Below are 24,709 nucleotides of genomic sequence, written 5' to 3'. Positions count from 1 at the left end.
ACTCAGACTTCTGAGGCACTTCCCTGGGGAGCCCAGGTCTTGGCCACTGACTCCCAGAGCCTGCTGAACTGGATCCAAGAGCTGTGCTAGAGCTCTAAGTTTTTGCCACCATTATTCTGTGAACCTTATCCCTTCTGTTTATTCGGGACAGTCACCAATATCCAGGAGGTCAAAGAGCTGGGGAAGAAGGGCTGGGTGGTAGCATGTTACTGACTAAATCCAGATGTCCTTGGTAAGGCCACATACATAACAAGAAGCAGGACCCACAGGACCAACCAGAAAAGTGCCTTCATCACAGCCTGCTGTATAACCTGGGACAGATGACATGGTGGTGCCTTTCTGGATGGAGTCAGCGCACTCCAGCCCCCCCCCCCCCCCATGCCAGTCCCTGCTGCAGTAAAGATCAAAGATCTACCCTACCCAGCAGGACAGTAAAGAAAGGAAACACCCCACAGCAATTCTAAAGTCTGTCTTAGCAAGTCTCATTTAGCAAAACAGCTAATTTTTAAAAACTAGTCCAATTAGGTAGCCATTATAGAGGCATTTTCCTTAAGGATCCTATTAATGAGAGGAATCAGAGGCCCCTAGATTTTCCTAGGCATCAATTGCCAACCTATCAAGAAAAACTCAAACCAAGCTCAGCCTCTTCCTGAAGGGTTTGTTGCCAGCTGTACAGGAAGGTTGAAGTGGACACAGGGAATAAAGTCACTAAAATATTCATGCTCTCTTACCATTAGCATCTTGGACTCCAGTAAGTGCTCCCACGGCTGCTGCGGTTTCCCCAGACAGGACTATCTGTCCCCCGCCTTGTAAGGTGGCTTCAGCCAGTGTGGCGACAGCATGGGCGGCAGCTTCACTGTGAGGACAGGGACAGGACAGGGGATATGCAAGATGAGTGAAGGCACACCACTACCCTTCCCAGGCTCCCTGGGCTCTCCGCATGCTAGACACCAGGGCTGAATGGGTAAGAGCCAAGAGTACTGTTCAATGACAGATTTCTAAAGTACTGTGAAATTCTCTTTAAAATGAGGATAGAGGCGGTCATTGTCAGTCTTCCCTGATGGATACCAACCGAGAGCCTGCAAACCAAAGTGGAAGCTCCCGTCCAGTCACACAAAACCATTTGGGTTGTCAATCAAAGGGTTACTTTTTCTCTTGATGGAAACGTAAGACAGACCATCAGAAACTGTCCTTTTAAGCCAAAGACGGATGATAGATAATGTGAGGAGTCAGCAACCTGGACTTGCTAACTGATCAATATTAAATAATAACAACATAGTTTATATGCACACTTTTCAAATACAAAGCAATGGCTAACTACAAACTTGAAGAATTCAGCTCTCCCTTTTGCTTCACTTACATGCAGACAGCACTAAAAATGGAGCCTTAGTATTTAAAATCATCACCAAAAGACCAAAGTTCCTGCCTCTTAAGTTCAAGGAAATCATAAACTCCCTTGCCTACAAAGCCAACACTGCATAGAGCAGAGACATCAGATTAAAGGGAGTACATGGTTATAGCCGTTTGGGTCCCATTCTTTCCCCCCTTATTTTCCTTTCCTATCTGCTTTTACTATATAAATAAACATCCATTTTTCTTGACTCTGCAATGTTATACATTATAAGATATACTTTTATGTTTTTTTTTAATTTTTTTTTTAAAGATTTATTTATTTATTATGTATACAGTGTTCTGTCTGCACATATCCCTGCAGGCCAGAAGAGGGCACCAGATTTCACTACAGATGGTTGTGAGCCACCATGTGGTTGCTGGGAATTGAACTCAGGACCTTTGGAAGAGCAAGCAGTGCTCTTAACCTCTGAGCCATCTCTCCAGCCCACTTTTATGTTTTTACTGTGCCAGTAAGAAAGAAAATTCCTAAAGATGTTAAGACTAAAATTTGTCACCTAAATTTCAGTGATTTTAAAAACAAAATAGCCCACAGAAGTTTCAGAATCCCTTCTGTAAAGATGGAGATTATCAGCTGACAATTTGGGGTCCCTAAGGGAGTTATCAAAATTGAGCACGTGGGGTCTGAGTGGGTAACGAAGTTTGCTGTGTAAGAGCAAGGACCTGCGTTTGAACCCACCACCCATACGAAAATGCTGGCATGGCTGTGTGTCCTGTAACTCAGTCAGTTGAGGCAGACAGCAGGATCAATGGGGCTTGCTGGCTGCCAGCTTAACACCAAATTCAGTGACAGACCCTCCCTGTTTCAGAGTGATAGAGCAGGACATCCAACACTCTCCTCTAGCCTCTACCTGCACACAGGTGCAAGTAACCGCAGCCCCAGAGAAACGTGTACGTACACCACACACACACTAAATTTTTAAATACGTGGGCACTGGCCAGCAAGATGGCGCAATAGGCAAAAGCATTTGTCCCCCAAGTTTGACCCCAGAACCCAAAGGTGAAAGCAGAGAACCAACTCCTACAAACTGGTCTCTGATCTCCGTGTGTGTACTGTGGTACATGCAAACGTACATATACAGATGCAATCAATAAAATGCCCGAGTGAGCACACAGTAGAGAAGGTAGTGCCATTTAGCTTAGCAGAGGTGAGCAAAGGCCTGGTTCCATCTTCAAAGAAGCTAATAGATGCAGTTCTGCTGTGACGCTGCAGGCTTTGCACCAATAAAGCAGTTTTCTTGCAATCCCAGGCTCCAGTGGGGACTGCTGAGGGAGTAGGACTGGCTGGTGTAGACATGTCACCGGAGAGGGCAAAGCAATGCACACCCAATTAAATACCGTTTTTATCTAAGAAGCTCAACAGGGAAGTAACTGCCTAGGGAAGAAAGACAGACCCAACAGACAGAAAAGTCTTATTCAACAGAAGAGTCTCCCCTCTGGACTAATTGGCCTTACTTTTAAGGTGTTTTTATTTTTTTCCTGATATAAAATACATATGGGAACCTTGCAAAATCTAAACTCTCAGAAATACTATCTAACACACATTAAATAAATAAGCAAAATCATACTGAAGTTTTGTTGTTTTGGCAGAGCTGGAGACCAAAGCCAAGGCACACTAGGCCACGCCTCAGAAGGGACGGCTGCAGCAGGTGCCATTTAGAAGAGGAGAAAACAGGTTTATTCTTGAGAACAAAGGAGATCCTTCACTAAAGCCTGAGTTTTATATAGAAAAATTACAACTTCACAGATAGAATAAAGGGCCTGTATAACACAGACACTGGTGGAAACATTACATCCAGACAGCTGTAAGTGGACCCTGCCTTTAATCTCATTAATCTCATTGGGAGGCTGAGGCAGGGGGAATGCCACAAGTTCAAAGCTAGCCAGCGCTATCTTGCAAGATCTTGTCCTGGGGTAGTTGGAGTAAGGGAAGTCATACCTGAGGCCTATAATCCCAGTTATTCAGTAGGCTGACCAGGAATACCCAAATTGTAGACTACAGAGTCAGTTCAAGGCCAGCCCTGGCATCTTTGTGACACCTCATCACAAAATTAAAACTTAAAAAAAGTACTGAGGCGATATGTATGTGCCCAGCAAGTGTGAGGTCATAGGTTCAATTCTCAATATTGAAGGGAAATCATTAACTTAGGAACTGGAGGGATGGCTCAGTAGTTTAGAGCACTGGCTGTTCTAGTGGAGGACTCAGGTTTGATTCCCAGCACCCATATGGTAGCTCATAACTACCTGTAAATCCAGTTCCAGGGGATCTGAAACTCTCTTCTGACTTCTAATGGGACCAGCATGCATGTGGCATACATACACACATGTAGGCAAAATACTTATACACACAAAATAAACCTTAATTTTTTTAATTGCTTAAATGTATACAGGGATTAAGCTACCACTTTGTAAATTTTACTCAAAATTCATTTTCAAACCAGAACTACAAAAGAATGGTTCCCATCAGTGTGTGTGTTGCCAGAGGTCCACCTTGTTTTTTGAGGCAGGGTCTCTCAGTGGCATGGAGTTCACCCACAAGGTTAGGCTGGCTGGCCAGCAAGGCCTCATACTCTGTGGCTGGGGTATGGGGATCAAACTCAGGTGTGTGCCCCCCCCAACAACAAAAAAATCTTACTAACTAAGCTATCTCCAAGACCCCACTCCATCACCACCACCACCCCCATACACAGGGTTTCTCTGTGTAGCTTTTGGAGCCTGCCCTGGAACTTGTTTCGTAAATCAGGCAGGCCTCAAACTCACGGAGATCCTCCTGCCTCTGCCTCCCGAGTGTTGGGCCACTGCCTGGCCTCCAACCTTTTATTTGTACATATCCAATTTTAATTACAGGAAAGAGCATAGTCCTTACCTACTGTAGATAAGGACATTCTGATTTACATTATCCATCTCATCTTATTAGACCAATGTCAATCTAAATACTAACGCAACATTATATTTTAAAAACGTCTCTAATATTTTCAGCTTGAAGAAGAGTATAAGAATGTACTGAAACATGACGCTACTACTCCCTAAATAAGTATATTTGTGTATTAGTTAAAAATAAAAGAGTGAACCTTATTTCAAATATGGTTTACTTTTTTCCCTTCCTTCCACCTGTCCCTTGTTTTCTTTGTGTTTGTTGCTGTTTGTCTGAGATAGGGCTTTGCTAAGGAGTCCTGGCGGCTGACCTGGAACTTCTAGCCCATCTCCTGCTTCTGCCTCCGGAGTGCTGGCGTCAGGACACGCGCAGATTTATAAAATACCATGCTATCTTACTTCTTTTTAAAGCAAGTTAAAGAAGGGCACATTCTAAATTCCCTGAAAAGAAGCGACCCAAGCTCCAGTCTCCTCACCATGCCATGTGGAGGCACCGTGCTCAGCAGACACAAATCCCACCCTGACAACACAGGCCGAGGCCGAGGCAGGCTCTTCCTAAGGTGAGTACAGGCCCCGTCCACAACCCCACCACGCAGCTCTTACGCAGGGCTGCACGGGGGACTTGAGCAGTCTCTTTGCAGGGCAGTCCGCTTAGAGGGACCGTGAGGATAGCAGCGCTTAGCTAGTGAAGGGCATGATGGCATCACTTCCCTTCCCTGCTGCTTGTCTATGTTGGAAAGCTAGTTTCTTGTTTGTTGTGTGTGTGTGTGTGTGTGTGTGTGTGTGAGTGTGAGAGTGTGTGTGTGTGTGTGTGTGTGTGTGAGTGATGCTCTGTTCTTTATTTGTTCACCATGGTTCCCTTCCCAGCTCCTTCCTAAAAGTGCTGGTTTATTTTTTATTTGAAATTTACTCTTTATTTGAATACTGGTAATTTTCCCACAGCCCTTTGGGTTGATATGCAGCTAGGGTGGGCTAAGGCTGTGTAGCCCTGGTCCTGTTCTGACTTGCTGTAAAAATTCTTTTAACAGCATAGTTGAAAAACAGGTCTGTCCTGCAGCTGTCCTGACCCCTTCCCCTCTAGTGGATGAAGGAACCTCCTGCCTTCTTAGGCCCCTATCTGCCTTTCCCCACAGCTGCTTCTCCTTCCTCACCCTGCACTCACATCTGCTGTTTACAGCGCAGCAGAGGTGCAGGTGGTTATTAGAGAATCATGCTTGCTCCATCTGCACCTGAAACAGAGGCTGGCGACAGATTATGAAATCACTTTGTTGCCATAGGAACAAAGACCAGCGTTCTGTGTATTTTTCAGCAGGAGGACTTCCAACAATGAATTTTGTGGGGATAAAGGATTCCATTGCGCCTCGTGCATAGAGACTCATTCAGTAAGGGGTGTCTTAGACCCCGCCCTCCTGACAGAGCCATTCACCGTGGGGGACAGCTTGCTTTGCTGCCAGGCTTGGCTTCTGCCAGAAGCTGCAACCCATCACCCCCAGGACTCACTGAGCACTGGACTACCTGATTGCAAACAGATTTCAACATCTCTTTGCTCCTCCTTCAAGCCCCAGTGAAGCACACTCTCCTTTCTGGAGTAAACACTGCAGCTACCTCAGCTGCACCCGAGTTTTGTTAACAAGCCCTCAGGGGATACCATTATGTTCACTGCTTCAGAAATAAGCTGATCCTCACAGCAAAGGAGCCAGAATGTGCCTCAGATTTTCCACTATGTGCAGGTTCCCAGGACACCACATGTCACTGGAAGTCAAGGTGCTGACTAGAATGCTCTGGTTTGCTGGTCTTGCCTTGTTAGACCCAAAGTAACAGTAAGGGACACCCCACTGAAGGCGGGAGGCTCTCCCTCCGATGAAGCCCTTCAGGAAATTTATCTGAGTATCTGGAAGGAAGGCGTGGAAGAGGGCCAAGATGTACAAAACAGTTACGACTTCCAGGATTCTGAACAGTACACAGATCACCAGGCTGGGAAGTGTCAGCTCCAGGTCATACAGAAATAAATTCACTTGGTAAGTGTGAGAGGCCAAGGGTGAGCACATGCCTGTGTCTCAGTCTTAGGAGTCTGACCAAGCACATCTTCACCATGGCTTCCTTCAAATGACTGGTTTCTAAGCCTTTAACAAAGCACACCTGGATTCTGGGTTGCCTCATCCTGAATGCTTTTATAGTCATGCTACACTATCATAATTCTGACTAGTCAGTCTTGAACCCAGGGCCTCACCCATGCCGGACTCTCCATGGAGCTAAGTCCCCTAGCCCCTTGAAGTATAATTTCAGTAAGAGGAGCACGGTGGCTCACACCTATAACCTCAGTACTCAGGAGGCTACGGCAGGAGGACACCATGTGATCAAGGCCAGCCTGGGCTACAGAGTAAGACTCTCTGGAAGAAAGAGAGAGGGGAGAGGGAGGTAAACAGAGGGAGAGAGGGAGGAGGGATGGGGAGGGATAGACGGAGAGGAGGCAGGAAAAAAGGGAAAGAAAGAAGAAAGGAAGACAGATGGAACTCCGTAAGTGTTAACATGAACTGGATGCCTCTAAGCTTTATATATATGGTCTCACTGGTCTTTAGTCAGTTGGTGAATATTATCCACAATAACCAAGACTAGGGGCTAAGGTTCTTAGGGGCAAATGACTAACACATGGTTTAGCTGGGATTCAAACCAGAAATCTATGTGACTTTGGAATCCTCTTCTCAAACAACACACTGTACAGCTTCACACAGCACACAAATGCATCAATGTTCTCCAGCCATCTAGACCTACCCTTCTAAAAGCAGTTTATTTAACAACAAAAACAGCCCTCCAATCTACACTTCTGCTGGTTTTTGTATTCCAGGGAAGGTAATTCCTCTCTCTGGACTTCTACAATGTTCAGTCAGAGCTCCACAATTTAATAGCGAAGAACATTCTAGTATCACCTGTTAGGTGGTTAGCAAGACTTCTTTGAGAGCTAGACTGTGTGCTGCCACACTCCTCTCTACTCACAGCCTCACCTGTAAGAGTTCTGGCTTGCCATGGAGTCAAGAACTCTGGGAAACTAAGGCTGCACAGGATGACTAGCAGCAGCCCTCCCACATGCCAGGCCCTGATCCAAGGACCTCACCCGTAGGGACTCCAGCTGTCTTAACAGCCCCTCAAGGCAGGCAGAGAGGTATTACTCCCAGTCTAGAGAAAAGAAACCCTGGGCACTCAGAGTTAACTACTGTTCAAGGGCAGCCAGCTAACAAGTGACAGGGCAGAGTGACTTTCGGGTCCCTGTTCTTAATGACTGATGAAAATGCCTGGGAATGCTGAAAATAAACTTGTGTCAAGAATGAAGAATAACACAGGGATGATCTTTCCTGTCAATAATCAGTAGGAAGTGGCCAGAAGGGAACATGCAATTCTGTGTCGGAAAAGGCCTCTCTCTTCTTGCAGTGCTCTTCCTAAATATCCCTAAAGAGGAAGGGTTCAATTTTTCTTGATGAGGGCTGATTAGAAACCAAAGCACAGTAACTCAGTATTAGAATGTTTGCCAAACATGCACAAGGGCCTGGGAGCTCCATTCCCAGGATGCAGAGAACAAAACAACCCAGCCTGCAGTGTCTTAGGAGCAGTCAGCTCTGACTGAGGAGGAATGCGGCTCTCTTAGACAGACCTGCAATCCCATTCACTCCCCACCCCTGCCTCCAGCTGTTGAGTGCCATGGTTAGGACAGACCTGCAATCCCATTCATTCCCCACCCCTGCCTCCAGCTGCTGAGTGCCATGGTTAGGACAGACCTGCAATCCCATTCACTCCCCACCCCTGCCTCCACCTGTTGAGTGCCATGGTGACAGTAGCTCCCTGCTGCATCTCCTGAGAAGCTGCCACTGCGGCTTCTGCCAGTGAGGCCACCGCCTGAGTGGCCTCTGACGCTTGCGTTGTCTGGATGGTCATTTCACCTCCCTGTAACGTGGCCCAATTTTGTTCCACCTGAGGCAGAAAGGACAAGGACAGTCAAAAGTCAAAGCATAGTGTCACTATGTTTTTCAGCCAAATGAATGCACGCAACCTGACCTATTATATATGGGGAGAGTTTCAGTATGCTACATTTTGTGCAAAAAGGAGAACTGTTAGAATTTACATTTGAATTGATAGTGTCTGTATCAAAAAGTTCGGAAGCACACAAGAGAAATCACTGAAAATACTTTGAGTCAAATATGGCCACACCCACCTAAATCCCAGCATTGAGGAGGCTCCCAAGTCCCAGGCCAGCCTGGGCTACATAGAAAGACCTTGTCAAGAAGAAAGACAGGAAAGGAAGGAGGCCAGTGGAAAGAAACAGAGAAAACTGTTGGGTTTGGATGGGAGGCAGAAGGCAGACTTGGCATGACCTACTTCTTCTTTTCTTTCTTTCTTTTTTTTCGAGACAGGGTTTCTCTGTGTAGTTTTGGTGCCTGTCCTGGATCTCGGTCTGTAGACCAGGCTGGTCTCGAACTCACAGAGATCCGCCTGTCTCTGCCTCCCTAGTGCTGGGATTAAAGGTGTGTGCCACCACTGCCCAGCCTGGCACTGCCTACTTCTAAGCATGTTTGCTTGAGTGCCTGTCATTCTTTCCTTCCTGTGTGTAACTGGATGTGTCTGTATGCTACCATGTTCCAAAGCCAGAGCTCTAAGGCCAAGAGGTAAAGCTGGTCAGAAGATACCCTACTGCCTTGCTGAGAGAAACTCACTGTGCTGAGGCCCTTCAAATGGTGGCTCCTCTTATGTCCAGCTGCAGCGAGCCACTGTAGCCATTCCGCACTTTTTCAAAGCTCAGGTCATGGAATGCTTGCTGCCTTGGCTGGGACACAGGCCTGGCCCTGCAGCCTTTGCTTTTGCTCGCTTCCCCTTAGTCTGAGCTCAGGTCCATTACTCCCCTGGTGAGCACCCAGAAACAAATCCACTGCACCCAGGGCCCAAAGCCTCCTCCTGCAGCTGCTCACTGAATGGTGCGCCATGGATTTCCCCACCACCCTATGTGGTCCTTATGGAAGAGGGTATAGTCCTTATTGTCCTGATCTAGACTACAGAGCCTGGCACAGGGCTCCAAAACTGAGTGTGTGGGTAGAGAACATACGCCTTTATTTTCCTACTTGTTATTGGCCTATCCATGTATCAGCTGAATTGATATTCATTAAGAACCTAACAAGGGGCTGGAGAGATGATAGCTTAGAGGTTAAGAGCACCGACTGCTCTTCCAGAGGTCCTGAGTTCAATTCCCAGCACCCACATGGTGGCTCACAACCATCTGTAATGAGATCTGGCACCCTCTTCTGTATACGTAATAAATAAATAAATCTTAAAAAAAAAAAATTAACGCCCCCCCCAAAAGAACCTAACAAAATGTCATACAATTCCAAACTCATCACATGTGCTCATGTCCCACTTTGAATTCACATCTTTTTTTTTTTTTTTTTTTTTTTTCTCAGCTTCTCGAGACAGGATTTCTCTGTATAATCACCGTGGCTGTCCTGGAACTTGCTTTGTAGGCCAGGCTGGCCTCGAACTCACAGAGATCCACCTGCCTCTTCCTCCCAAGAGCTGCTATTAAATGTGTGCACCACCAATGCTGGATGAATTCATATTTTTAATGTCTTTGTACTTGGGTGGTTTTTTTTCCTTTGTCCAGCAGAATTACATATACCATTATCATCAGGTATCATTCGATTTTTCTGATGTCTAATGCAATCAATCAACATGACCAATAACTGGTGGTCCCCACTGTACAACAGAATCATTTCTTAAGCCAACTGCATCTTTAAATAAATTACATATTTTTAAAATCAACATACATAGTTTACTTTACAATTTAATGTGGAATTCTAAATGTCCATGTAATTTTGTACAGTGTCCTTAAATAGCTTTAAACTGCTTAACGTTAGAGGGTTTTGTTTGTTTGTTTGTTTGCAACTACTTACTTTGCCTATGCTCAGCATGGGAACCCTGAAATGGCTTTTCTTGTAAAAGCCTTGAAAGGATAACCCCTTTTATTGTGTATACAATATACAAAATACTCGATCACAAATGTGAAATTCTAAGTTTCTAACAGGCCGGTTTGGGTTGTAGTGATCCTCAAATTTTAATTGTTACAAGTAACATACACAGTTTAGGATACTTCTCCAAACTGTCACGGTATGATAGATATTACAAGGGTTCAAATAGTAATACAAGGCTTCCCCTCGTCTCCTGGGCCTTTCTGACTCCTTCTTACTTATTCATACACTATTTCAATAGGAGCACACAGAGATCTTTTTCTTACCTCTCCATCAGCCACAGCAGAATAATTCACTTGGGCAACAGTGACTGTAGTTGGCAGTTCTGAAGCATCAGCCAATGTAGCTACTGTTGCCCCCGTACCAACCTAAGAAACACAGGAAGTTAAGTGTTGGTGGATGGGCCCCTCTGCCTGCCCTAACATATAAGCTAAGACTCAGTGAGCCCCAAATTCAGCATAATATGCCTTGTGACATGGAGAAAATTACTAAAATCATCTCTCAGAGACTAGCATGAGTTTCAGAATTTTACTTTAACCAAATCAGTATTAGAAGAGTGACTGCATTCTACTCTAGTACTTGGTACCAGTCAACCAACATTCTTCTCTAACCCCAACCTGAGCTTCAGAGAGTCCTCTTCTGTCAATAAAGGTGTTTCACCTCTGAAAAGGTATTTCCCGGGTGTCTATTCAAGTACCCTTATCTCTCTCTCTCCTTCCCTTTCTCCCTCCCCAAATCCTCTTCTCTAGTTCTCTCCACAGGTGATAGGTCTTCTACATGCTAGGCAAGCATTCAAGTGGACCCTAACCCAAGAAACCATTTTCAAATATTTCGTTTGGAAATGTCCCAGAAGCTATTATCGCTCTGAATTAAGCAAAATGCAAGCAATGTAAAATACTGTTCCAAGGCTAGAGGTAGGATGTGGCCATGTGGTAGAGTACTTTCCTAGTGTGGGTGAGGCCCTCAGTCGCATTCCAAGCATCACAAGAAAATGAAAAAAAAAAAAAGAACACTGTTTACAAGTTCATTCTAGGTAGGAAGAGCTAGGGCAGCTGTGTGACTATCAGAAAAGCATCTGACAGGAAACTTCTCCAGTCTGGGATGAGATGCCACTGACCCACCTCCCGAGCCCAGGCTTACCTGGATGAGCGACACGGTGCCATCAGGGTTGCTGAAGGTCTGTACTACGGTCTGTGACGGCACGAGGTGGGCTATACTGTGTGTGGTGGTGGCCTGTGTCTGTGTTTGCTGATCTTCAAAAGCATATAAAAGATCTTCCCGCCCATGTTGCTTGTAACAATTTTTAACTATGGTCCGTAATGCTTGGGTCCATGAAACCTGTTACCAAAGACCAGGAAAGAACAATAAGTCACAGAGAACTTTGGTGCTTAGGTCACTACGGAATAGTCAGCCATGTATTTATTGAACCTTTTGTAGAGTTCATCTTAGGATTTCCCTAAGTAAAATATGTTTTTTTCCCTTCTTTGCTTCCTAACCAAGGTCTAATTTAGTCTTGATTTTAGGTTTTAAGAGATATCACTATGATCAAGAATTATATATCAAGTCTCTTACTAAACTTCCAGATAAAATAAGAAACCAAATGTATAGAAAAAGTAAGGAACGTTGTCTAGTTCAGTCTTTCTTCTCCAAATGCTGTGTAATTAATACACACACTTTGTAGACTTCCCCCTCTAATCCTATCTAATTTCAGTAGTGATTCTTTCAAAAAATTTTTCTATGTATGCATGTATGTATGTGTATATATATATCTGTTTGTGTCTGTGAGTGTGTCTCAGTGTGTGAAGGTACCCATGGAGGCCAGAAGAGTGTTGGATCTATAAGGGGAAATCAGTTATCAGCTGTCTGGCATTGAAAGAGTTAAATAATCTCTTTCCGGAATTGAACTCCGTGTCTTCAGTACCAGCTGGATTGGTCCCTGGTCCTGGAACTACATGTGGTTGTGAGCCACCTGACATGACTGTCAGGAAACGAACTCGGGTTTTCTGCAAGATCAGCAAAGACTCTTGCCCACAGCTCTCTCTCTAGCCCCTCAACAGAGATTATTTTTGTTTTTTTGTTTTCAGGTAGGTTTGGCCTAGAACTCACTATGTTGTCCAGGCTGGCCTAAACTAGAGATTCTCATGCTTTAGCATGAGTGCTAGGGTTACAGACATGTGCCACAACACCCAGCTCAACAGGGACTCTCGCTAATCAGAAATAAGAACATTTCTAAGCTTTCAAATGACTAAATACTCTTACTTCAAGTTTTTCTGGTTTTCTCTAATACCACAAATACCATAAAGCTTTTGCAAAAGGCAGCTATGAAGAAACGACGTATAAATTCACAGCCTTTCCAGATCTCTTTGTGTGCAGTAATAGAGTAATGGACAGCCAACTTCTTTGGAGGGACAAGCTTAACTATTATAAAATGTTCGGACTTTGTAGCAGAAGAAGCAGAGGTGACAGAATTCAGCAACTGATTCAGAATGGTAAGGCAATGGCAGCTCAGAGGAGCTCACCCTCTGCTTTTGCTCTTCTGTGCGGACATCACTGCGGACATTGGCCCATGGGATGTCTTCTGGCCACCAGATAGGTTTGCAGCTTTCCTTCCCCCAGCCTGGTTTCCCCCGACCTGTGGAATACTTGAGCATCTCTGGGATAAACGCCCGAAGCTGAGCCTGAAAGAGAAAAGCATGGTCATCACAATGAACTCCTGATGACCAAACCTAAGATCATGAAACAGGAAATCCTCAGGAAGGATACCAGAAAATTCCAAACATGACTGCTGACAGCCCATTGCTTCCTACAAGTTACTTCTGCTCCATGGACGATTGTGGAGGATAAATCTGTTGGTTAAGGAGACCTTAAAAGCTGCATTTTGTAGACTTGTTCTTAAAAGGGCAACCATGCAGCCGGGTGGCGGTGGTGGCGCACGCCTTTAATCCCAGCCCTTGGGAGGCAGAGCCAGGCGGATCTGCCAGTTCAAGTCCAGCCTGGTCTACAGAGCGAGATCCAGGACAGGCACCAAAAGTACACAGAGAAACCCTGTCTTCAAAAACAAAAACAAAAACAAACAAAAAAGAAAGAAAGGAAGAAAGGAAGGAAGGAAGGAAGGAAGGAAGGAAGGAAGGAAGGAAGGAAGAAAGAAAGAAAGAAAGAAAGAAAGAAAGAAAGAAAGAAAGAAAGAAAGAAAGAAAGAAAGAGGGCAACAATGTCTGTCTCCTGAGACACTACTGGCACTCTGGCTTATTTTTCTTCTGGAATTTGCATGAGTTAACAGTCCATGTCAGGGTGTGTCAGCATTGTTCTGGAGGTGGCAGCCAAGTATGTAAGAGTAGAAGAAAAAGTGAGCAGCAGGTCGAACCGTCAGTATCTGTAGATTAGATGACTCTGGAACAGGAACTCGAGAGGGTCAAATGAAAAAGATTACAAACACTAAAAGGTGGATTGCATCCATGAAGAGGTGGATGCTTATAAAATATATGAAAATAAACTGCTTTCCAGCTAGTAAGGTGAAAATAACCCAGGAATTCTTCTACCAAGCTCCTTGGAAGCCGGGCTAGTGTCCACAAGTCTCAGAGGCAGATGCATCAACACCTGTGTACTCTAAATACATTATGGACTTCACTCAGCTTGATTTTGTAAAGCTAACTGAGACCAAACCAGGTTTAAACCACACTCAGCTGACATACTTATTTCCTGGCAAAGTAACTAGTGCACATGCTTAGGAAGGTCTATGCTGTGAATATTCTTCAGCAAGGGTGATGATTTGGGGCAAGAAAAGCAGTTTATCAAGTTAAAATCTTAGACTGCACTGAGAGCAGCATCCTGCATGCACCAAGGACACATCTGTGCTGCCTTTGTACCATAAAACCAGAAGGAGAGGAGCATTCTGAACAAGGAGTCAGACTCAGAATGCGTACGTCAATACTGTAATATGGAAGAATGTATCTACTAGGTGTTCCTATAGTTCTTCTTCTAATAAATATGAAATACCATTCTACCAGAAGACAATACAAGTTGTTATATAGTAGGGAACCATGAACCTACATCATCTATGCTTATGTAATAAAGGAAAGGTTGGTTAATTCCTGTGCAGACAATGTCACTTCACCTCTCCTAAGTTCTTCCTACTCAGACAGTCTCCTGCCTACAGACTCTGATATAATACACTCCAGGTCTATTTGACTCTGAGGCATGAAGCAGCAGGCTAATAGAACTGTATCCATTTGCAAACCCATGCTATCAGCTGGCTCATGAGGTCATTCCTCCAGTTATTTTAAGAAAGTACATCTCAAAGTCATTTTTCCCTTTATCCTGGTTTCTTAAGTGTCTTTCTCTAGCCTCAGATACATAGATCAGAAAAGGGCTTATATACATTTTATATTTCTTCATACACAAACCAATAGCTATCTAAAATGCACAAATGAAATAAGCTGACATTATAAACTGAGAAGTTCCCCTTTTAGTCCCATTAGTAGCCACCCCCAAAAGGAGAGACTATCTTTTTGTGTTGGTTTTCAAGGCAGGGTTTCTCTGTGTAGCCCAGGCTGGCCTTGAACTCAAGAGATTAAAGGAATGCAGCAGCAGCAGCACCACCACCACCACCACTCAGCTGAGACTACTTTTCAATTGTCCCAAACAAATGCTGACTTTTAAAAAGACTTAGAGAAACCATCTCTCTCTCTCCAAAAAAGCCAATAATAATAATACTATCCCTGACCTCAAGCTCTACTATAGAGCTATAGTAATAAAAACAGCTTGGTACTGCCGTAAAAACCGACATACGGACCAATGGAATCGAATTGAAGACTCTGACATTAATCCACAACATATGAACACCTGATTTTTGACAAAGAAGCCAAAACTATACAATGGAAAAAAGAAAGTATCTTCAACAAATGGTGCTGGCATAACTGGATGTCAACATGTAAAAGATTACAAATAGATCCATATCTGTCACCATGCACAAAACTCAAGTCCAAGTGGATCAAAGACCTCAACATCAATCCAGTTACACTGACCTGATAGAAGAGAAAGTAGGAAGTACTCTTGAACGCATTGGCACAGCAGATCACTTCCTAAATATAACACCAGCAGCACAGACACTGAGAACAACAATTAATAAATGGGACCTCTTGAAACTGAGAAGCTTTTGTAGGGCAAAAGACACGGTCAATAAGACAAATAGACAGCTTACAGAATGGGAAAAGATCTTTGCTGACCCATCTGACAAAATATATAAATATATAAATATTATATAAATATATAAAGAACTCAAGAAACTAGACATCAAAATAATGAACAATCCAATTAAAAAATGGGATATAGAGCTAAACAGAGAATTCTCAAAAGAAGAATCTCAAATGGCTAAAAGACATTTAAAGAAATGTTCGACATCCTTAATCATCAGAGAAATGCAAATCAAAACGACTCTGAGATACCACCTCACACCTGTCAGAACGGCCATGATCAAAAACACCAATGACAGTCTGTGTTGGAGAGGATGTGGAGCAAAGGGAACACTCCTCCACTGTTGGTGGGAGAGCAAACTTGTACAACCACTGTGGAAATCAGAATGGCGGTTAAATCGATCTACCTCAAGACCCAGAGGTACCACTCTTGGGCATATACCTAAGGAATACTCAATCACACCACAAGGACACATGCTCAGCTATGTTCATAGCAGCACTATCTGTAATAGCCAGAACCTGGGAACAACCTAGATGTCCCTCAACTGAAGAATGGATTGAGAAAGTGAGATACATATACACAATGGAGTACTACTCAGCAGAGAAAAACAATAACATCATGAAATTTGCAGGAAAATGGATGGAACTAGAAAATATCATCCTGAGTGAGGTAACCCAGACCCAGAAGGACAAACATGGTATGTACTCACTCATAAGTGGATACTAGATATAAAGCAAAGGACAATCAGACTGCAACCCACAGATCCAGGGAGGCTACATAGCAGGGGGGACCCTAGGATGACTGAGGCTTATAGTAAGTTTTGGTTTTGCCCAATCACTGGGCAAGCTTTAGTGAAACATTTCACTCTTAGGATAAGAATTTGTACTGTATCAAGCTGATGAAAGAAAATGCTGGCTGTACGTTCAGGAGGGGAGGCTAACATCTTTGACTATGGACTACCCTATAGAAAATGTGTGCTGTAAATCAAACAGTGAAGGGGAAGGTGAATAGGAATCTCACTTACACAACTTAAGTAAAACCTAGCTCTCTGAAAATGAATGAATGAATGAATGAATGAATGAGATTACATATATGCCTGGCTTTGAACTGGAGATTCTCCTGCCTCAGCCTCCTCAGTGCTGGGACTATAGGTGTAGATCATCATGTCTGACCTGAAGGGACTATAAAGGAAATCAGGTATCAGCTGTCTAGCATAGAAAGAGTTAAATAATTTCTTTCCAGAATTGAACTCTGTGCCTTCAGTACCAGCTGGATTAATTACTGGTCCTAGAGAGTTTGGGAACAAAGCTTCCCCATGTGCTTGTTAAGGAAGGTTCATTTGTAATCCACAGGGAGACACTCAGCAGGCTCTGCTAAGGGAAGGCCTGACTCTCAGCCTGTGCTTTAACTGGGCTAGAATACGCTCGCTGGGCCGCTCTCGTTCTGACGGAGGTCTCTCGGTGAGCCTGTAGGCTCTAGGTTGGCCGGTAAACTTATCCAAGTAGAAAATACTGTCCTCCCAGGGTACAACTGGAGAGGAAAGGCTATCAAATTCATGTCAGTACTATTTAAAAGTAAAGGTTATAGGAGCTAGAGAAAGGGCTCACTGAAAACCACTACCTGCTCTTCCAGAGGACCCAAGTTTGATTCCTAGAACCCACATGGCAGCCCCAACAGTCTGCTAAGTACAGTCCCAGGGGACCCAGTGCCTCCTCTGGTGTCTGCAGGCACTGTATGTACATGGTGCACAGACACATCCATAAAGGCAAACACCCACACTCCTAAAAATTAAGTTGACATGGAAGCTAGCCTGGGCATGGTGATATACGCCTGAAATCCTAGGTCTTGGGAGGTGGAGGCAGGAGGATCAGTTCAAGGTCATCCTTAGTTATAAAGCAAGTTTGAGGACAGCCTGAATTACATGACAGCCAGTCACAAAAAAGCCAAACACTTATACATCATAGATGGTTTTTAAAATAAGATTTTATAAAATGCTATAACAGCCTAATTGAAGGGCTGGGGACACATCACTAAATGGTAGAATAATTCATTAGCATATTCAAGACATGGGTTTTGATCTAGTATCTGGTTATATAACAAAAGCCTAAAGCAGCCAAAATGAAACAATAGCTTACTATGCCAGAATCTGCCATTCAGTTACTTATCTGCTGTTCAGCAAATGTATTATCCTCATTCCAATGTATAACACATCCCCAAATACCATAATTTACCCCTCATTCCCTGTATCTTTACTTCAGGGATTTTTGAGGTTCCTCATTGATATTTAGGCTCAATTGTAAGAAAAAGAACTTTCAAGTTAGTGTATCTCCCAACTCCATCTCTACTAAAGTAGTCAGAGAATACAAAGTCATCTTCCATACCTGTGAGTTATGTAGCTAATGAGTAAACCAATTGTGAAGCAAATACCCAGGATTTAAAAAAAAAAAAAAATTCACCTGTACTGAATATGTACTAACTGGTTCTTTCTGTCATTATTTCCTAGATAATACAGTCTAACAATTACTTACATGGTATTTACATTCTGTTAGGTGGTATTGTTGATAATGCAGAGATGATTTAAAGTATATGGAAAGATTCAGACAGATCTCATACAAACACTATGTACCATTTTCTGTAAGGATGTGAGCGTCTGTGGATTTGGCTATCTGTAATGAGTCCTCTATGGACCCTGAGGGCAACTGTGTAACAAATTTAAAGAGAGAGTAGCACATATTAAACCACGAAGAAAGGGAAGATTTCTATAGTCTACAAGAAAATCGTGATGTGGCAGAGAAGGTAAACTGGAGATTTTTTTGTTGTTTTTATTTTTTTGAGGGTTTCTCTGTGTAGCCCTGGCTGTCCTGGAACTCACTCTGTAGACCAGGCTGGCCTCAAATTCAGAGATCCTCCTTCCTCTGCCTTCCAAGTGCTGAGATGGTGTGTGCCATCACTGCCTGGCTCAACTGGAGATTTTTTTGTTTTAATCTTTCTGTGTGCATATGATCCCCGCCATAGCATTTGTGTGGAGGACAACTGACAGCCTTGGGAAGGTACTCACTTTCTACTTTGAGAAAAAGTCTCACTCTTGCTCACCATTGTATCCACCAGGCAAGCTGGCCTGGGAGCTCCTGGGGATTCTCCTGTCTCTGTCTCCAACCTTTCTGTAAGAGTTGGCATAATAGACATGCCTGACTTTATGTGATTCTCGGGATTTGAACTCAGGTCTCCACACTTGTGTGACAAGCCTTTTACCCACTGATTCACCTTCCCAGCCAGATGTTATTTTAATTTGAAATAAGGAACTTCCAAGTTGACAGACCAGTTATATCCAAATTTCTTTCTTTCTGGTTTTTTTTCGAGACAGGGTTTCTCTGTGGTGTTTTGGTGCCTGTCCTGGATCTTGCTTTGTAGACCAGGCTGGCCTCGAACTCACAGAGATCCTTCCTGGTTCTGCCTCCCGAGTGCTGGGATTAAAGGCACGCGCCACCACCGCCTGGCATTATATCCAAATTTCCAGAGCAAAGCCCAATGATTTCCTTGCTCATTATCTGGATTATCTGCACTACCAACTTCTGTTCAGAGACGATCAAAGTGGCTAATCCTTAAGAGAAATATCGTTGCCAATACAAGCACTGGCATCTCTTGAACACTAGCTCCTCTTAATCTCATTCTGCCCCCACTCAGAACACACTGCCATAGGAAACATGGAAGAGCCAGTGTGAAACTGTGACTTCAGAATGAGTGAAGTCATGGCCTGGCATATGGAGACACTCATCCAAAACTTCTTCAGAAAGTCAAACTTCTGCTTCCCATCCTCACCCCCCAAGAACCTCTTAAAGTGTTGCCCTTCAAGTCCCACCGTCTTCTCCTCTCAGGTTGGTCACTCCCTGCTGGCTTGTGGTGGCTGTACTTTTTTTGTAAACCACATACTAAAATAACAGGCCAGTCTGCCTGCCAATTCAGTGTCCTGTCTAGAAGCCTTAGACTGATGAAGAGCTTTCCCTGTCAACCAAACTCTACCCGTTTACATTAATATAAGTTAGAAAGGCAGCTTTGTTATCCGAGAAAACTCAAATAGTGCTGTGTCGTACATACTATATGGGTGTGTTTCTTCACTCAACATTTTGCAGTATGAATCTTCTCTGTATGACTGCTCATTTCTTTTTCTCTAACAGTTGCTAAATCTCCTCCTCCTCCTCCTCTTCCTCCTCCTCCTCCTCCCTACCCCCACATCCACCCTCCCCCCATTCTTCTTCCTCCTCAAATGAGAGACCTGCCGCAGCCTCTGCCTCCTGAGTAATGGGTTAATGGCGCACACCGCTATGTTTACTATGTATTTCTTAAGAAGAAACTCTGGAAAGTGAAACTGCACTCAACACTGACAGACACCATCTGTCCTGCTCCCACCCACAACGTGACAGTCCCCACAGCGCCACACTTGCTGTTGATTTCATGTGTACAGGTGTTTTGTCGGCAAGTGTGTCTGTACTACATGTACAGTGGTGCCCAGAGAGGTCAGAAAGGTACTGCATCCCCCAGAACTGAAGTTACAGAAGGTTGCAAGCTGCCACATCGGTGCTGGGAATTGATCCCAGGTCTCCAGCAAGAGCAACAAGCGCTCTTAACCACTGAGCCATCTCTCCAGCCAAACTTTCCCACACTTCTTTCAGTTTCTATTTATAATGCTTTACTGATTTTTCTAATTTCTTTCTTGTTAATCTGAAGGAAGCATTTATCTGTTCTGCATATTAATTCTTTATTTCCTTGGTCTTATTGCACCCTAAATGTATAATTTACATGGCCATTATCTCTTTCCTTAGCATTCTTTTTTTTTTTTTTTTTTGAGACAGGGTTTCTCTGTGTAGCTTTGCGCCTTTCCTGGAACTCACTTGGTAGTCCAGGCTGGCCTCGAACTCACAGAGATCCGCCTGGCTCTGCTTCCCGAGTGCTGGGATTAAAGGCGTGCGCCACCACCGCCCGGCCCTTAGCATTCTTGAATACAACTTACGCTTCTCTGTTTAAAACATACTATGTCCTATTCAAGAATACATCACATGTTTAAAAAGTTATTATTGACTTTTTAATTGGTCTGCCATGCATGCCATGGCACGGGTGTTGAGGTCAGAGGACAACTTTTAAGAGTCAGTTTTCACCTTCTACCATGTGGGTCTCAAGTATTAAATTTTCATTGTGTCAAGCTTAGAGTCAAGTGCCTTTACATGCTGATATGTACCGTGCCTATACATATATTTCTGTTATCTCCTAATTCCAATCTACCTACCTGAATTTTTTAAAAAGGTCACACAGACACACAGATACACAGACACACACACGTACACGTACACTCTGGCTGTTTGAACTTCGGTCCTCACACTTCTGTGACAAGCCCTTTACACTCTCCCCAGCCAGGTGGAGGCCATAGAGGAAGATGTCTTCCTTGCTTTCCTCCCTCTTTTTCTTTCCTCCTTCTTCCCTCCCTCCCTCTCTTCCTCTCTTTTGGTGGCGCTGAAGCTTGAACCTAGGGTCTGGTGCATGCTAGGCAAGCACTCTACCACCAAGCTATGTCCCCATCCCTTCTACCTGGTATTTTATAAAGCATGGCATGGCATGTTATATATTCATACTCTGAGAACTTCAGACTGTAAGAAAAGCCTACTGAGTATGGCGGCATATGCCTGTAAAACAAGCATTTGGAGTCAGAGACAGGAGGACCAGGAGTTCAAAGCCAACCTGCCTGAGTTACACGACACCCACCCACAGAAAAGGAAGTGCTGTCAATGGGGAGGCAGTTTGGAACTGCTGTTTCTAACAGTGGGTAACACAAAACCCGAGGGTTTAAAACTACAGCTGTTTGAGTTCCACCCACAAAGATTCAGACTTAACTGGCCTGGAGTGTGATCCATATACTGAGGTGTTAAATTCCCCACGTGAGTTAGTGTGAAGGCAACCTTGAAGACCACCGAACTGAAATACACTTTAATCCAGCTCCCCTTTTCTTTCCTTTAAATCATTTTACATACAACATAAAATCTACTACCCTAACATGCACTCACTATGTATGATTATCATAACAATTTCCAGAACTGGTTTTCATTGTCATCAAAACAGAAACTCTTAAGCCTTTAACTCCTTTGGATTCCCCCTGTCCCTGGTAACCTTTACTGCTTATCTCTATGGCTTCACCTATTGAAGAATCTCAGTTTTTGTGAGGCCATGTGCTCACTTCTCTTTATTTTACTTAGGAAAGACTAGACCTACACTTCATCAAAACACAATAAAACCTTCAAAAAGCCCAGACTGACAGGGCTGGAGAGATGGCTCAGAGGTTAAGAGCACTGGTTGCTCTTGGAGAGGACCCAGGTTCAATTCCCAGCACCCACATGACAGCTCATGGCTGTCTGATTCCCACATGCACCAATGTATATAAAATAAGAAAATAACAACAACAACAACAGCCTGACAATAGACTGAATATTTTCTAAGGGAAATGGATCAAACTTTGGGAGTAACTCTTCCTAATGAAGCAACTGTTGTGTGGACTATTTCGGAAGGTTTTCCTGAAACTAATGAATTACTGTACAGTTGCATCATCACTGCCAGGGACTATTAATGCAGCAAAGCTGGTCCCAGCGAGAACACAAGGACAGCAAGTTCAAAGAGGCAGTGAGAAGAGCCAAGGGAAAGAGCAGAATGAGCCAGGGATACTGGACAGGCTTTTCACAGTTGAGTTTTCTGTACTTCCTTCCATAATACAGTCTTTACTTTTCAATATAGCACGCCCCAAAATGTACAACCTCTCCAGAAGAGGAGAGTCCTCTCCCACTCATCTGCGGCTGACTGTTTCCCTCTCCTCTCCCCTAACCCACCATATAGCTCAGGCTAGCTTGGAACTCACTATGTAGACCAGGCTGTCCTCAAATTCAGAGCTCCATTTACCCCTGCTTCCCAAGTGGTGAGGTTAAAGACTGTGCTCCCGCCCCTCACCCAGACGGTTTTAAGTGCTAAAAACCCGTCAGGAGACAATGTAATTCTCAGGCTCCAAGTGCAACGGAGAACCAGCAGCACCGGCTGGCATTACCTGGCATTACCCTTGGGCCTCACTCCCTCAGTAGATCACAGCAGGCACCTGACAAGACCTAGGGCACTGTCCACACAGCGGCGTCAAGCACAGATGAAGCCCACTTTCTAGACCCTGGTCCGTCATACCTACAACAATTTACTAATGTGACATTCCAATTTTCTGAAAAACGAGGCATGCGCAGTAGTACACACCTACAGTCTGGGAGGCTGAGGCAGAACTGTTTGAACTCAAAAAGTTCAAGACGTTCTGGGTATGGTAGCACACACCTTTCATTCCAGCACCTGGGAGACAGAGGCAGGTCTGCGAGTTTGAGGCCTGCTTGATTTACATAGTGAGTTCTAGGACAGCCAGAGCTACATAGTGAGGCCACGTCTCAAAGAAAAAACAAAAACAAAACAAAACAAAACCCCAACAAGTTCAGGACTACTTCTGGCAACAGAGAACCTAACCTATACCCCCAAAATGGATTACTCTGTTCAGCCTTATTTCAACCTTCTCAAACTTTTATGTAAGAGTGCTTTAAAAAGAGAATTATACTTCTCTTTTATTGTGTGTTGGTTTTCATGACAAGCTCTCATATTGCTCAGGCTGTCCTCAAACTTGCTGTGCAGCTAAGGCTGGCCTTGAACTTGAACTTTTGGTCCTCCCGCCTTTACCTCCTAAGTGCTGAGGTTACAGATGTGTACCACCATGCTTGCTGAGGTTACAGATGTGTACCACCGTACTCTCCAAAAATTATACATTCAAAATAAAACAAAAAAAGCTGAGAAAAGCCGAAAGCACAACAACAGCAAAGCTCTGCCACAGTGCTGCTTTCTAAACACAGGGTAGTCAGTTCTGAATGAAGTTCAGCTGCTCGCTCTGTAACTCCTCTCCATCCACCTGAGGCAATTTCCAGTGTTTAAAATGAAAAGAAGTGGGAGCTAAGGAGACAGCTAACAATTAAGACTGCTTACTGCTCTTGCAGAGGACTGCAGGGCAACAGATGTTGTCTTCTGGCATCTGCAAGCATCTGCATATATGTACACATATTCTCTCTCTCTCACACACCCACATACACACGCACAAAATCACTCGCTCATAATTAGAAATGAAGTCAGGTGAACCTAGGTGTACATGTCTTTAATTCCAGCACAGAGAAGGCAGAAACTGGTGGACTTCTGTCAGTTTGAGGCCAGTCTGATCTACATAGCAAATGCCAGGCAAGCCAGGCTTACACTGTAAGGCCCTCTCTCAAAACAAAGCCTTTGAGAAGTAAAAACAGTAAAGCCTCAGTATCTTAAAATTCAGTATAAAAAAGAAATGCAAATTTACAAAAGCTAACAATAATAACACTGTGAGATGGTTTAGTTTTCAAAGCATTTTCCTCTACAATACCTAATTTTTACTTCCTCCAACTTTATGAGGCAGGAAGCCTCATAAAAGTGAGGCCTAGAGTTAATACATAGTAGTGCTGGGACTAGAAACTAGATTGTAGCATTCTCATAAAAATAGTTTAACTATTTAATTTACAGAGAACCAACAAAGCTAACATTAGGCCAGCATTAGGTAGGACTCTCCTTGGATGATTCAGAACATGTTTCAGGTCTGCACACAGATTCATACATCTAAGCTGGCCCCACTGCATAAACACCAGTCACCTCCACATCATAAAGTGCAGTTAAGATGGGTAACAGATGTCTGGTTAACCAGAGTCTATCAGGAGTAGAGCCCAGTTTCCCAGGACTTGATCACTTTAAGGAAGTTATAAATTACCCACAGAGGCTGAAATCTAGAATTAAAACTCGGTCATACCTTTTTTTTTATTGCTACAGTCATATCTGAATTCTGCTTTCTTGACTATAAAGTATTTCTCTCTCTCTCTCTCTCTCTCTCTCTCTCTCTCTCTCTCTCTCTCTCTCACACACACACACACACACACACACACACACACACACACACACACACACATAGAACAAATGAGGTACCCCTGTGAAAAATTTAATAGCATGCCTTCCAATATTTTGTAGCTCTATAGAAATCCAAGGTGGTAAAAAGAATTCTTGACATTTTTGTCCCATAAAGAAGAAAAGTGATCTTAACAGAGCAGATACATTATTAAACTTGCACCCTAAAAAAATTCAAGCTTATTATAAAAACTGAAAAT

At 43.7% G+C, this 24,709-nt stretch overlaps 1 protein-coding gene across 3 annotated transcripts in view; it reads right to left on the bottom strand.

Annotated features, from left to right (window-relative positions):
• The window catches only part of Nrf1 (nuclear respiratory factor 1), a 113,571-nt gene that overhangs the window by 24,986 nt on the left and 63,876 nt on the right, over positions 1-24,709 (bottom strand). For all 3 annotated transcript variants that reach the window (XM_059257501.1, XM_059257499.1, XM_059257500.1), the window contains exons 7-11: positions 12,809-12,967; positions 11,430-11,627; positions 10,556-10,657; positions 8,090-8,247; positions 732-856 (exon numbers count right to left, since the gene is read on the bottom strand). In XM_059257501.1, the coding sequence (XP_059113484.1) occupies positions 732-856; positions 8,090-8,247; positions 10,556-10,657; positions 11,430-11,627; positions 12,809-12,967 (742 nt within the window). The remainder of the gene's footprint in view (positions 1-731; positions 857-8,089; positions 8,248-10,555; positions 10,658-11,429; positions 11,628-12,808; positions 12,968-24,709) is intronic.

This window comes from Peromyscus eremicus, chromosome 3 (genome assembly GCF_949786415.1).
Source record: "Peromyscus eremicus chromosome 3, PerEre_H2_v1, whole genome shotgun sequence".
Lineage (NCBI taxonomy): Eukaryota > Metazoa > Chordata > Mammalia > Rodentia > Cricetidae > Peromyscus > Peromyscus eremicus.
Note: the sequence above shows the minus strand (reverse complement) of the source record. Positions and strands in the feature narration are given on the sequence as shown.